Source organism: Lupinus angustifolius, chromosome LG09 (genome assembly GCF_001865875.1).
Source record: "Lupinus angustifolius cultivar Tanjil chromosome LG09, LupAngTanjil_v1.0, whole genome shotgun sequence".
Lineage (NCBI taxonomy): Eukaryota > Viridiplantae > Streptophyta > Magnoliopsida > Fabales > Fabaceae > Lupinus > Lupinus angustifolius.
In genome coordinates this window covers 21,146,915-21,163,159 of record NC_032017.1, presented here as the reverse complement: position 1 = coordinate 21,163,159, position 16,245 = coordinate 21,146,915, and the positions used below count along the sequence as shown (strand labels likewise).

At 31.0% G+C, this 16,245-nt stretch overlaps 2 protein-coding genes across 2 annotated transcripts; one reads left to right on the top strand and one right to left on the bottom strand.

Moving 5' to 3' along the window:
• LOC109356025 lies at positions 268–4,527 on the bottom strand. Its single transcript, XM_019599346.1, has 8 exons — positions 4,300–4,527; positions 2,847–2,954; positions 2,098–2,757; positions 1,589–1,668; positions 949–1,428; positions 762–845; positions 553–641; positions 268–435 (listed from the first exon to the last, which is right to left on the bottom strand). The coding sequence occupies exons 1-8, from the start codon at positions 4,304–4,306 to the stop codon at positions 366–368; spliced, it is 1,578 nt and encodes a 525-aa protein (XP_019454891.1). The 5' UTR covers positions 4,307–4,527; the 3' UTR covers positions 268–365.
• Positions 12,574–13,418, top strand: LOC109356353. The gene has a single exon (XM_019599675.1). It carries the CDS (start codon positions 12,587–12,589, stop codon positions 13,247–13,249), a length of 663 nt encoding a protein of 220 aa, XP_019455220.1. The 5' UTR covers positions 12,574–12,586; the 3' UTR covers positions 13,250–13,418.

Here is a 16,245-nt window from a genome sequence, read left to right as displayed (position 1 = left end):
ATGTGTTTGGAATATTTGCAAACTTAATTTGGAAAGAATGTGATTTTGTAAAATTAATTATAGTTAAGAGTGAATTTGAAGTGAAATCATTTATGTTTGGACAATTTGTAGATAAAGTTAATTTAGTAAAGTGTTGATCAAAATTATAGATTTGTAAAACATGAGTGATAAAACACAATCAATTCTCTTACCACCAAGGTTGAAAATATAGATGAGCCTTCTTTAATTTTACAAAGGCAAATAGATGAGCACAAAAAACACCAAATGGAGCCAATCAATCATGTGAGCATTCTTGCTGCTAAAAACAGTGCTTTCCAAAATCTATCTGTCGTTTTAGACTGTACAATATACATATCGAATAACACTTAATCCAGCGAGGAACTGGCGTCAGCAGTTTCGTCCTCGCTAAAGCTAGATGGTATCGGTGTAGCAGATCTACATAACCATATATGATGATGCTGTTAGAAATGATGGCTATAACCAATAACAACTTGAATCCGGGTAAGCATGTAATCATGAGAAAGACAAAAGAAAAGAGATATAAATGTCCACCTCTGAATTTTCCTTTGGTCAATCTCAGCGACGGGTGCTTGTTTCACATGGTATTGCTGAAATGGGTCAATTTTAGTTTGCTTTGCATCCTATAACGATGCGAAGCAAAACATCATACAGACATGCAAGGAAGGAGCGGAGTAAGTTCAACAGAAAATCAAATAATCACGTACTATATGGGCAGGTTAGTTTACGAATCTAGAACTCACCTCGATTTCTTTCGAAAGCATCTTTGCTCCATCTGCATCACAATGTTGTTTTTTTGGCTTTCTGCCCCCCTTAAACATCCCTTCCTGTGCATAGAACCAAACATTCGCATTTCAAGTAATCTCTAGGCAGAATGGATTGACCATTACATGTAGAACACACAGAGGAAGTGCAAATATATTAATGAACCTTCGCCGTCCTAGTAGGATGCCCTCTTTCTTCAGTATCGACAGAAATTTGAGGATTGCGGACTGAATTTGAAGCCTTAGATTTTGCATATCCACTACTTTGCACATTCTTCAGATTGAGATTATCATAACCATGTTGCAGCAAGTCTGTCTGATTAACCGCGAGGTCCTCTTCATAGTGGTCGGCGTGGATGGAAGTAGTATCAGATCCCATTCCCTCAACACCATGCATAGTGCCTATTCTATGATTCTTAGTGCTATTATAAGCAGAAGCTTCTCCATTATTGTCTTCATACAAATCCATGGAAGAGTTCCTGCCGGGAAAATGATTATTACTGTAAAAAGTTTGCCTTTTTTTTATACTCTTCCGAGCTTTCTTATCCTGTTTATCCTGGATACAAGCGCCACCATGCAAGGAGCTAAAGTCAACTTCCATATGTGAATCTTGGGAACTAAACTTAGTATTATACCAATCATATCTCTGCCAATACATAAGTAAAAGAGAGTTGTAAGATAAGGTTTTAACTTAAATAATCAGGTAGCTGCACAATCTTTCAAACATGCATCATATAGTTTAAACAGAGTGAGCTCAATTACTTGGCTAATCAAAATACAAGAATACATTAGAAAGTTCCACTTACAGAGCCAAGACTGAATTGCCTTTTTAAGGGAGAGATATCTGAAGAATTTGGAAGAGCGGGATTTGAAACACTGTATGGTTCTGCCATAGCATTCATTAGATTAGAAAGGTAATCTAATATTACTTCTATTATTAGATAAATATTCGCATTTTATTACGTTTACCATGATTCAGCCTCTTTAAAGTAACTTGGTGGTGACACAACATTAATATACAAATCATCCCAATGCATAGCAAATAACCGTGATGAATGTTTGTTGTAAAAACATTGATTTGTTTATTCTAGAAAAAACATTGTCATGCCCAGTTCTATCCTTAAGCATTCACTTCCCATTACAGAAAAATAATGCCAATTATAACCTTTTCACAATTGATATTTGCAATTCCTTTAGCCCAAAGAAGCAACTTTATAATGTTTTAACACTAAACAACATTTTAGTCTTGCAGAACTAAATGGATGACGGTATGAGACTTGGAAGAAAAAAAAGAACAGAATATGCTACAACGTACCACGAACTGGATCTGAATTTTGGCCTTCAAATGCCCCTGGAGGAGGTGGATCAAATTCTACACCAGGTAGCGGACCATCTTCTCGATAGTTTCTTGCTAATTGCTTCTTAAGGGCAGTTACAGCGGCATTTTCTATCTCACGCTTCACTTTCAAATATCCTGATGCTTTGTGTCTCGTGTTAATTGCACTCTTGGGATTTAGGGGTGGAAGAGCTCTATTAGGTGTAAGGTATCTAGAAGACTCCATATCATATGGATCTTGGCCTTGAGGAAACAATCTATCTTGCAAATATGAACTACTCTCAGACGAAGTGTCCTCCATTCCACGGACATTTTCTGTATAATGGTTCCGATGTCCATAGGCCAAATCCGCAGCCGAAAAACCATTGTTGTGTAGGACTTGGCTCTCAACCTCTTTGGGATCCAGATACTTGTAATCACCATGTTTACTGCTTCCACATGAATCTTGCCCAAGTCCACTGCCATGATCCTGTATGACACCACTCGAACGATCTTGCCGTCCATTAGCAACTGATTCATCTTTCAACATTCTTTTATCTTTTAACCTTCTGTGCCGAAACCATCCACATACTTGCTTTTCTGTCAACCCTAACTCTTTAGCAAGTTCTGACTTCATTTCTTCTGTGGGATATTTGTGCTCTAGAAACAAAGGCAGAAATAACTCCTCAAAAAAAATTCGCATTTAGCAAGATGCATTAACATCCATGTGTCAAAAATAGTATACCTACCATGATAAAATTTCTCCAATCCTGCAACCTGAGACGGTGTTTTGAGCTTTCTTTTCTTATTTTTCTCCATAGAGACTTTGTTTTCTTCTGATTGCAATTCACTTGATTCTAAACACCAACAGACAAGAAGGTGCATGTGTTAGAATGGAAAAAATAATTATTGCAAGCAAGAAGATACAAAAATCAATAAATATCGGCGACTCAATTTAATCCACCAATGTCATGAAATCACAAATATGTTTATATGCTAAACAGTAACGACAACATGAGAAAGGATGGATGCATGGAAACTGAAGTCAAGCTACTCATGAGAAATGTTCACAAGAGCCAGATAACAGGTAAAGATAGGCTTAAGATGAAGAGATACTACCAAGTACCAACTAACCGATAAAGATTAACTTTAACCAACTAACAGTATCAAATAAAACTAAACCCAAGTCTAATAAAAAAGATCCTAACAGAATTGTATATCAGTATGCAATCCCATGTGACAGAATTTATCATATGTCAACAATGTTCAGCAAAGAAAAAAAAGATTCAGATATGTAGGTTAAATTTGTATTATTTCGTTAACATGTCAGTGCAGAGGGGATCGAGAGCGCATCGGCAATTAGAAAATTGTGGCCAGACCAGCAGAGGACAGCTAAGCAATTCAAAATATTAAAAAGAATAAACATATATGTCCATTCATCCAAAGTTTTCATGCCTATTCTGAATAAGGATACATTCTATTAAAAAACATGCTCATGCAAATGTTCACCATATATAACAAGAATAGTTGACATTTATGTTCACTATATACATCTAATGTTACCATTTCTTAAGTAGGAGTTTGAACTGTGATTTTCGTACATCGAAAACCAATTAAAACCAGCTAATTTCTAGCTACTAATCAGCTAATCTGATTCTATTACTTAATAGTTTTCTAATCACAACTTAGAAAAATAAAAATGAGGAAAGTATGAATTTTCTAATCTCATAGAGTCTTACATAAAGAAACTCTGGTTTGAGCTAATCAACACCGGTGCAAATGGAAGAACACAAACAACAATAACAAACCATCTCCCACACAGAAAGCAAATCCAAATGTACACACCAGTTTATGGTCATTGTCATATCAAAAAACTATCCTCAATTGAGTATTTATAAGAAAAGTGTATCATAGGGACATCAAATATAAAATTTCAATTATGATCAAAATTAATCAAACCCCATTTTTACCCTTCAGTTTGACTAACTTCCCCAAACCCAAAGTCCCCAAATTGAAACTATCATGCAAAATTCACCATTGGAACAACCTCCTCAATAATACTAACAATTCAGTATCTGGGTTCCCATTAAGCCATTCATTCAATTTGATTGCGTGAAATTAAAGTAATCTGAGCAAAACCAGTCACCAAATCGAAAACCCAAATCTCTGTTAAGATCAAAATTCGAGAGAAAAACACAATACCTTCCATGGGTATGAGGAATTGTGGTGAATCTCAGGTCTATGTACAAGTTTTGGGGTCAAAGGTGCAAGATTTTTTTTTTCAGTGGCTTCTTAGAAAAGCAATACCCTTATACGCCAAAACTAGAAGTGAGTACAACGTTAATATATTGTTGCCATTATTTCATGTGTTTTGAAAATGACCCCAAAATAATGCTTAAGAACAGAGGGAAGAGCTTCAGGTGAATGGGGAAAGTCATGAGGAGAAAAATCAAACTAGATCGATTCGTAGCTACTCCCAAAAAGTGTTGCTGAAATCGAAATGTTATTTTGATTTCAACTCAGTCTACTTATTCAAGTTAATCATGACTTTTTTGTTTTAAATATGAATCCATTTTTCTCCCACTACATCTATTATGCAATGTTGCAATTTTTTTAGTTTGGAGGATTAGAAGTTTGTGAGCATAGTATCAAGTTTAGAGCAACAGAGAGAATTAGAAGATTAATATTATGAACATCACAGTATGTATGAGGAAGATAAGATCATATTACTTATTTGTAAGTGGAGTCCGTAAAATGTATTTGTGATCAATCACAAACAATAACATATGGAGTGACACATTATTTTAAGATAACCCATTTTTAAGTAGGTTCTCATAAATAAGGAAGAATAATCTAGTATAAATTTGTGAATATTGAAGAAGTAATTATATAATCATCTTTTTTTTTAATTAGGCCTGGTCTTGAAATGGTGATTGTATATGTTTTGTTGTTTGGGTTGTTAGCCCCTTTCATAAAAAAGTGGCCCAAATAGATGTTGAAATATATAAAACTAACCTAATAATATACATCATCATGTTATGATATAAGTACCTACAATGTGTTGATTTTTTTTAATAGTGTAAGATCTTACTAAATCTCTAGGATGACTAAAATGTTAAGGATTTGATTTTTGGGAATGGTACTTATTGGAGAAGACAATAACGCATTCTGAAAGAGATTAGTTTTTTACTCAAAATAATACTATCGGTAGTACCCAAAAAATATATTATGATATAAGTTATCTCTCATCTCACTAAAATGTGACATCCGCCATTCTTATCCCTTCATCAATATTATATATATTCTTTCATTAAAATATTAATGACAATGCCAATCTATTATAGGTGGACAATACCTAATTATTTTCTTATACCATGAGATATTTTATCCTTTAAAGTTTTATAAAGCAAAGGAGAAAACCCAAAAAAAACATGACAAATATAAACAAAAAGATGAAATATCAAAACTTAATTTTTGTTATAACTTTCAAATAAATAATAAAATGGTCTCATGCTCCTTATATAGAAATCTATGGTATATAAACAAAATTAATGAACTAGGAGTTGCATGCAACACCACCATTCAAATAAACAACTTTTATTGCTAAAACATTCCCTTCTCCTAGGAACTCAGTGTCCCACAATCTTGTACCTCATCTCATCCCATGCCAGTTTAAAGAGTTGAAGATGTTCATACTTTGGATCATCTCATCATTTGTTAAATTAATGTTGACAATGACCACTTCAGATTTCTTTCATATTTCATATTTCATATATATACCAAGATAATAATTTGGAAAACGTGTTAAAAGGGATGAAAAGGAACATGTGAATTATATTGGTAACATTGTTTTAGTCCTGGTGTGTGCTGTCAAAATGAACCCTTCAATCAAACTTATGATAAGCATAATTAACCAGCTCATATGATGAACATATAATGTTTTTTTGGTTTCCCACATTTATCCTTGCACTGGAGGCAATCATGTCCAAGTCGGGAACATCCACTAGTATGTGGGGCTAACTTTCTCAGCGGACATTTTTTCCATCTACAAGACTCGGACTCGAAACCTTGCTTAAGGGGAATCAAACATATACCACTTGAACATATATAATGTGAATAATGTGATCATATTCTATACTATATGTTTTTTTTATAATTTCAACAAGTGCAGGAAGCAGGACAGGTTCAATGTAATAATTGAACAGTTCTTTTTAATGAAGGGATCAATTCACCTTTTCATACACGTTTTGATTTCAGTGTTCCAATTTATACAACTACACATGGAAACCATTGGCAGTGGATTAGTTAGATCTTAGAGTATATGATGAATTTGATAAACATAAATTATTGTAGATCTAGACCCATTTTTAACCCTATTGAAAGTGGGTTAGAATCATCTATGTTACTGGACAGTCTAATACTGGAATGTAAGGTCCGGAATGATTTAATAATTTAAAAAAAAACTTTAATTTAAAAATCTACACTATTAAATATTTTTAAACGCCGCATGTCACAATTTCTACCAATACTGGACCCTCTAGTATCGTAGCGGATCGAGATTCCTTGAAAGTAGAGGTTCATGCACTAACTAACCATGATGTAAAACAACAACCTTATGGTAATTGAAATCTTCAAAACCTTTTCAAATTAAAGCAACTACTGCAGTAACTAACAAGATAGTTGATCCATAATTGACTTTTTGTAAGAATGGTCTCAAGAAATTTGATTTGTTTCATATGTGTAGAAAAAGGTTACCCTCCAATAAATTTTATACCTCAAATCTAAGGGATTAATCTTCCATTGTTGTCGGTATAAACATTGATGAGACAATGAGTAAATAAAACATCTACTACGACAGATATGCTGGAAAAATAAAATAAAAAACTGCTTCAAAAATGGGTAATTGGGTATTTTAGTTAATTAACTTTGATATATGCAATGATGTATGTCTTTAATATTTAATAATCGATGGAAGTATATAATTTATTCTCTGCATCTTTTTATAAGATATTGTATGTAAGGATACACATGTTTAAAAAAATACAAACAACACAAAGAGTTATTTCGTTAAAATTTTAAATAAATGATATATATTATATCTTTTATAGTTTCTGAAATTGATTGTAAAATAAAAAAACAAAACTGGATGTTTATAACATTGAAATATATAGGTTTTTTTGTGTGGACAATTGATATTCTTCTTTGGATGTAATCCCTATTGACTTGAGATCATTCACAATATGGTGGAACTCTAAACAAAAGTTTTTTCTCATACAAAAGACTCAAAACTAATATCTTACTTTAAGAAAACCAAATATATATTATTTGAACTAATAGTACATTAATAAAAATAATCAATGAAGAAAAAAAAGTTAAAAATTACTTAGTTTTGGTAAAAGAATTATAATAAAAAAACAATTTGGTAGTGGACATCTCTGAACAATAATCTAACGACATCATCATTATATTGTCTAAAAATGACACAAATTTGTTTCTAATTGACTTGAATATCCAACCCAACAATTAGACAAAAGAAAACACTGAATGGGGGCCTAATTATGAATTAAATGTCCCTACAAATTGCTTGTTTTTCCATTAACGTTATACAAGAAAATGAATCTGCGGCTGAAAGAAATGTATAACGGGTGAGTGGTTTGTGTTGGGAGACCAATAATGAAATTGACAAGAGTCAGAACGTCTTCATTACTCGAGAAGTCAGTTAGTCGAAAATACATGGAAAATCAAAAAATAATGAATACTTTTATCCTTTATTTTATATTGTTATTATATTTTCCCCCTTAAAAATACACTACAAAACCTAACTGTTTTTTCAAGTAATGGAGAGAAGTCTAACTCAAATCGATAATGATGGTGATTATGTTTATTGGATTTGGCTGAGAGAATTGAGACTTTCAACTTTTAATTACTAAAAGGAGAATATTTCAACAGTTTCATTGTCATTGCTGATCATGGTGTATAAAACTATGGAAATGGATAAGTATGTGGTGATCCTAACTTTGCTTTTACTATATCTTATCTTTAGTTTTTTGGGTAAAATATATACTTGGTTCTCTAATTTCCCTTTCTTTGACTAAATAGTTTATCTTTTCCTTTCAACTATATATCATAGTGAAAACAAATTACTAATATACGTGTCATGCTGTTAGAAAATATTGTGGCATGGACATAGTTGTTTTAAATTTGTACGTATTATATATGTTTTGACTATGGATAAAAGAATTGCTTTTAAAATTTAATTTCTTTAATTATATTGCAGAAGTTGACAACTACTTCCACTAGTCTTCACTCGCCACCTCTCTTAATAAAATAATAATATATAACTGTCGTTTTTTATTTTCTGTCACATGCACAAAACTACAAGAAATATGAGACTATTATAATATAGAAAGTCTTATAGCATCACATGGTGAGTAAATTATGTCCACTTTCCATATTTTTTTAAACATTGTTTCAGCAGTAGTAGTTTTTGATGAATATTAGTAGTTACAGAAAATGTATATGACAAATTATATTAATGGTGCCAATTTTCCTTAATTTACCTCAATCTACATAGACAGGGGAAAAGAAAAAAGTGGTAGTAAAATATATAGGAATATAAAATGTTCATTTAATATGAACCAAAAAATATTTAATTATCAATGAATATAAAGTTAGATCCATAATATCTAGACCATAAAAAGATTGTTCTTTAACATCACACTAAAAATAAAAATAAAAAAGCAATTTGCTTTCTTGCAAGATATGTAGAGCATTGTTGTTCAAGTTTAAGAAAATATTATTTAGATAAAGAAAACTCCATTGTACATCAAAAGTACATCGATATATTTTTTGTACTTATAAATGACTTCAATTGATTTATGAAATCAAATTTCTCACTCAAGAGTTTTCTTTAAACCAACCTCCATAATTAAATAATTATTAACTTACTTTTTTAAATAAATTCATTAACCAACTTATAAGTCTCTCAAGAACAATATAAAAGACATGCAAAACATTTCATTTTATTCTTAACAAATGAATAAATGTAATTCAGTTTTTGATATTAAATTTGTCTTTTTCCCTCTTAAGTATTATCAAGAAGAGTTGTATGTGAAAGTCATGACTCTAAATCTCTAATATTGTATCAAGCTCTTAACATTACAGGTAAAGTTTCGAAAAGGAACCAAGATCTTCTGTCTCAAAATCTTTCCATTCTTATGTCCCAAGCTAATCATATATTACCAAATCACATAAAAATATTATGTTATATTTTTAAAATTTTTTCTCTCTAGTATGTGTCAAATTTTCATTAGATTGGGACACGATGAGACACAGAAAAGTGGGACAGCTGACATTCTCGACGCAATCTACATTTATTTTTACCACCCATAATTAGGTATTCAAAGATTAGGTCAAGCTCACATAAAGTGAATTGTCTCTAAAATAAAATAAAAATGATGTTATATGCAACCTTGATTTGATCTAGTATTGCATGAAAATTCAAACAGAATAAATAATTCAAAAAGTTATTTACAACTTCACATTCTCATTTTATAATTTTATGGAGAAGATCACCTTACATAAGCTTTTTCACTAAAAATTAATCTTTTTGCAATATTTATGAAACATTCCGTCAAAAACACCCAAAAAATTTTATTTAAGATTTGCTTTTCGTTTGTTCTGTTGACAAATTAAAAGTCAGCCATTTAGTGCCTTGAGAAAAAAAGTATAGAGATATCTATGGAATGAAAATATTGAACAGTTCTCATTAATTACGTTCCTGTTTTAGTTGTTTATTATTAGTACAAAAAAATCTAAAAACAAAAGCTCACACACGTTTCATATTTTCTATAATCACACGCATTCATTCAGTTTAAAAAATAATTGTTGTTTAAAAAATATTCTCTCTTAAGTTGCAGGCATTTTTCACATTTTTTTTGTGATTATTATTTTACTAAAAAATTGACTTTTTTTATTGTATTAGATTATATGATTTGTGGCTGAGGTTACACATTGGACGAAACCTTCTCTTCATATATGCTATAATCAGGGCTTTAATTCTCAGTTTTTCGTAGGTGATAAATGATATTTATAAATCTTATGATAAATTGCCGTTGAGTTTGATGATTTTTTTGACATTGCATGGTGTATTTCCATAATCTTATCATTCATGAAGTATATATAAAAATGTTTACAAGGATTGAAAAATGTTTATCCTATATATATACATAATTAATTTTTTTTCATCAGAGCAATTTATTAATAAAGAAATAAGGATTGTAGAACTAGTGATACTCTATTCCAATATGTCCAGAAAGAAGCTAATGAATCATTTGAAACTTGATGTAATTATTGCAAAGTTGAGTTCAAACATGTGAGGAATGAATTGTTACTTAGTGTTGTAAAATCACACTAGATTTACAAATATTATATTAGGCTAAAATCAAAAGTATGATCTTATGAGCTTTTGCTATGCATATAGTTTTCTCTTTGCCACACACATAATAAGAATCCCAATCATTCGTATAATATTTGATGTTCTTAAATTAATGCTAATTAAATATATATCTTTTTTTCTCTGTCAGATAATTTTTATACTATATATACAAGTCTGCCCAAATTATTTATTTATTTGTATATTAATTATTTTTCCTTTTCATAAAATTTATTTTACTGAATTACTTTTACGGGCTTCTTTTACGTTCATTGAAGGTATCAATTTGGTAAACAAATAAACCTGCCACTTGACTTTAGATAATTAATTATATGTACCTAAAAGAAAAGTAGCAATTTGGCACGTGAAAGTTCTAACCTTGGTCATAAACCGACAATTTAGGTTCGATTGATGTGTGCCTATGACTAAAGGAACTTGTAGCATTAAGTGACTTACACTGACTTAGTCTATGGATCCAATTTAAGTTGGAAGAAAACGAGCACCTACTAATTATAAATAATTATTTATTCTTGAATTAAGAATATTAAATAAACTACTTGGGCTAGTAGATTAAATGGAGTCAAATAATTCAAATTTAGATGTTTATGGTTCACTTGGTTGTTCTGTTCATATCTTAGAATGACGCTTGTAATTGGTAAGTGATATGATTAATGTGAGTATTATAACCCATCCTTGATTATGAAAATGGATGGAGTTAACTTTAGTCGTGGGATAATGTGTTTAAATTTCTGTATGGAAGAGTATGCATTTATATATAGTTAAAGAAAAATATAAATGATATAGTTAAAGAAAAATAACAATCATCCACAAAGATAATGAGAATTTATAGAAGAGTTTAATATATATATTTTGATAGTTTAAAATAATTTATATTGGTACTGTATCATCATCATTTATATCAACTATGTCATTTGAGTGTTCATAGGGTTGAAGATGTCAAGTGTGTCATTTGTGTGAATCATGATAAATTTATTGATTATCTTTTTTCTTTTGTGTGACTTTGTTGCTTCTCTTCGGAAAGGTTTTTATTTTTGGCTTCAGGCTATTGCCTCGATACCAATTTCATTATTAGATTTGTTGCATATTCATGACACAATGCATACTAATTCAGAGGCTCAGACTTATGAAGGATGTTTTGATTTATTGTCGTGTGGTCTATATGCATATTAAAGAATAGTCTAATTTTCTTGGAGAAAACAATACTTATGTGTATATTATGTTTTTGCAAATTCTTATGTTTTTGCAAATTGGTATAATGTTCTAAAAATTTGTATTTCTTTAACTTCTAAAAAGATCAACAGTTGATCTCTCTTATGTATTGGATAGTACTCGTATGATTATGTTAATTTTAATACATTTTGCTTATTTTAATATTAATAATTATTAGCCAAATACACTTATAATTCAAAAAATTAAAGAGTTGATGCACATCATATTTCTTACATAAAATCCTTTGGCATAAAAATTAAGAAAGAAATACACTCAATCTTTTTTGTCTTGAACTTTTGATGCATTTATTTCAAAACCTATAAAGCCAGTTACTTTGGTCAAGGGTTAAGCCTTGAGATCTCCGCTTATGAGTTATGAGTTGTTTTTGCTAATTAAAGGATTTCCTATAATAACGGATAGATCATCTGTCTCGAATGATGTTTTATTCTTTATCTCAAATCAATCATATATTAACACACGGATAAAATAAAAAATTTAAAAATAAAAAGTAATAAAATAGAACACTCTAATTAGCTTGAAACATGAAATGAAACACGATTTAAATCATGTGATCTCCTCCATTAATAACTAACCCTACATAGCATGAGTGAAGAAGATAAAGTAACTAAGAATGAAAAACTTTCAAAGCCGGCTTGGCTGACCAGAACACCAACCCAATAAATTTCTTTCTAAAAAACAAATTTATATTTTATTATTTTCCCAAAGTCAATTCATTTCACTTTCATCTCTATATATATTCATGACCCTTCCATTAATCTTCTTCATATAATCATATCTTCAAACTTGTAACCAATAACAACCACAATGGGAAATACAATGACTCCATGTTTTCTTCACAACAAAACATCTTCATCATCATCTTCATCATCATCATCAAAGTCAACCGTGAAACTCATCTTTTGGGAAGGAACATCAAGAACCCTTAAAGGAAAACACATAGCTGGTGAAATCATGTTTGAGTTTCCAGAAAAGATGCTATGCCATGCAGACTCATTCTTCATTGGTCATCCTATTCCTGCTTTATCCATAGATGATGAACTTGTTCCTGGTCAAACCTATTTTGTTATCCCTATTGATATCTTTGCATGTCACACTCTCTCAGCTTCTTCACTTGCTGCTTTAGGTTCATGTGTTAGTAACAAGTCCCCTATCAAGTTTGGGGCATGCCCTTTTGAGTATTTGAAGGGCTCTGATGGAAGGGTTTTGATTAAGGTCATGCCAGAATTCATCACTAGGCTCATAAATGGAGAAAATAATAATAATAATGGTTCCTCTAGTAATAGCTTCCTTTGTAGTACTCCTGAGTTACAAAAGCAATATGAGCAGCTTGTAAAGTCAAAGGATCAAACATGGTCACCTAAGCTTGAAACCATTTCAGAGTATAAGCTTAGGTTCTCACCATGCAGATTCATAGGTTTAGAATGGAAAGAAAAGGAAAAATCAGAGGAAATCTTTACTAGATTATAACAGTTCATATATATATTAGTTAAATGTCAAAAGACAAGTATCCTTCAAATTATTTTGTACACTAATATATAGATCATATATAACATTACCTTCTTTGTGGCCTCGTATAGTTTCTTCCTCCTTGTTTATAATTTTGTAGAAATGGTATAGTGGAAATTAATTGTTTGAATATTTGTTAAATACTGCTTATTTCGTTTTTAATTTAATGTAGAATAATTATAAGAAGCTTGAACCTTGCATTTGTTTCTATATTCTATTTAATGGTTAATTTATAGATATTAGGCCTTTATGTGGAAGAATTCTATCTTAGCATTTTCTCTAATAATATATTGTTGATTAATGATAGGGTATATGATCCTTGACAAAAGTTTCAATTTACTACAAGTCTTGCACTTCTTATTATCATACTTTGTTATTATTATTCAAACTCTTAGACTTATCTCAAGGGGAAATTTGATGTCATGTGCCATGTATTGTCTTTGATGATTTTTATCAAGTATTTAAGTTACTCTCTTTAAATGGTCTTGGAGAGATACTTTCACCAAGCCATTACATTGGATATATGTTCCAAGAGCTAGCATATTGGGTAAAACTATGGGATAAAGTATGAACATTTGAGTTCATTGCATATATAGCTTTCTATATTATCCAAACATCACATTTATGTTGTCTTATTTTAGATACTTATGGTTAGTATTTGGTAGCCTAAACATTCAAAGGTTTGTAATGACTGCCTTAAGCAAAAAATTACGTAAGTGGGGTTGATACAATATAACATTAGGTATTATGTTGGTTTTTTCATGTATATAATGTTCAACTTATACATTACTTTATAATGCAAGATTTCTTCCACCCAGACTCATCTTAAGTAACGGAGAAAAAAATAGTTTTTTCCTTTGTATTTTAAGGGTAAAAATATAATCTCATATTAAATGAAAAGTATATAAATGTTAATGTATATTGTTTTTTCTTTATTTTTTCACACCACTTTCCTCTCCATTAAGAGGGCAAAATACATTTCAAGCATTTAAGAGGGTGATGATTACCTTAGGTGATCTATCTACAACAAATGAAATAAGTGAAGAATGAGACAAAAAGAAGAGAGTATTATGTAATCCAAACATTAAAGAAAAATATGAAAATGAATACCATGTGTTAGAATGATATTTTTACGAAATTGAGAATGATATGGAATATTATGTCACTACTTTGCTCAATGATAAACTGATCTTTATACTTATTCTGAACTTTATTGTAAGTTGTAATCTGGTTGACGTTCATTATACCTGTTTTTAATTCATTTGCTTATAAAAAAAATTGAAAGAAATCAAGAGTAAAAAAGGGTGATGATCATGACTCAAGAGGGCATTGACTGAAGGTCTTGAACTGAGAGGTTACTTGGGCTACAAGAATATATCTTTAAAAGGTTTGCATGGCCCAGATTGGTACCTGTTAACTGCAGCTAAAGCATGTTAGCATGGTTCATTCCAAAAACAAGTGCAAAGTAAAGCCCGACAATTCCCATGTCCTTCAAAAATTCAAGTCACTTTGACCCAAAACAAAAAACCTTTCACAACTCGCTTGCCTCTGACCACTACAATTACGCAAATAAATTAATTTTTTTTAGTTTCCCACATGTATCCTTACACTGAAGGCAATTTTATCCGAGTTGGAAATATCCATAGATATGTGGGGCTAACTCTCTCAGCAGAAAAAAATTTCATCCACAAGATTCGAACCCGAGACTTTGCTTAAGGGAAATCAAGCATGTACCAATGGACAAGTTAAAATATTTAGGAAATGAGTTAAGAAGAAGGAAGGAATAAAAGTAGTAATACATAAGTGTGGGTGGACCATTAATTTAATAATTAAAGTTTTGAGTTAACATCATATATCCCGTTATTGTTATTCCTTAACTTAGCCAAATAATAAAGACATCAACTCATCTCGGATGGACCCTTTTGAGGTATGTGACTGTCCCTCCCAATGAATCCTACTCTCAAGAATTATATTTTTAACCTTTTGATCATCCTCCAATTTAGTAGAGTCTTATATCACTTTACCAATGAAAAATGTTTTGAATTGACCGAGGTAGGTTATAGTGTTATACGACAGAAGTAGCTTTGTTGAACTATCAATTTGCCTTTCGTAAATGGGCCCATCAACCATAAAAAAAGTGGGTCTTATCATAAACAAATTATTATTAGTAAAGCATTCGGGTGGGGAAGAAAAGGTTTAAGATTGAGTGGGTTTTAGCAATAATAATGGTGAGTGTATGCAGAAGATTTTTGTTATGTAGGGGACTGCATTGTACTGAGTCTACTGACCCATGCAAAAGAAAGCCCAGCCTTTTCTGCGGGACCACTCTATATCTATCTATCTATATGCTATAGATACTATATTAACGAAGAGTTTAAAATCTATACACCGACAGTAAAAATTATTTTACACTGTCTAACACATTATTCACTATTGATTTGTAGTACTTTTGTTTGAAAGTTAATGATAACTAATACACAAATGATGAGGATTTACTGATAGTGATAGGGTAAAAAACACTTAGGTTTTCGGTGTATATATATTAAATCTTTTAATGAATTTCTCTCATTCCTTGGCATCATATCATTCAATCTAACATGGGCCCAATTTCAGCCCATCCACATGCTATGTCTCCCCAACAAACAACCTCATCTAATAATCATTCCATATCCATCACTGTAAATTCCTTATTCTAGGGTCATTTTGGTGATTGGTTAAGGTCATACACATTTCATTCCTTCTCATCAAAATCTCATGTTCAAATTTTGCATACACAACGAGTCTTTATTAAGAAGATTAGTCCCACCTTGTTGTAAATGTGCACAGCTGCATGTATATCTTTAGTGAAGGATATGTGGGTCAAGATTAAATATTGGTTGCCCTATTTTTTTCTTCTTCATAATTAATATGGTAGTAGACAATTCGTAGACAAACATAGACAATACATATCAATAAAT

Excerpts from the sequence above, each read along its gene's own strand:
- LOC109356025 (XM_019599346.1), bottom strand. Across the intron at positions 2,758-2,846 it reads ATTGGAGAAATTTTATCATG|AGCACAAATATCCCACAGAA; the intron begins GTAGGTATACTA and ends CTTTGTTTCTAG. Across the intron at positions 846-948 it reads ATCCTACTAGGACGGCGAAG|GAAGGGATGTTTAAGGGGGG; the intron begins GTTCATTAATAT and ends TTCTATGCACAG.
- LOC109356353 (XM_019599675.1), top strand. The coding sequence starts at position 12,587 with ATGGGAAATACAATGACTCCATGTTTTCTTCACAACAAAACATCTTCA.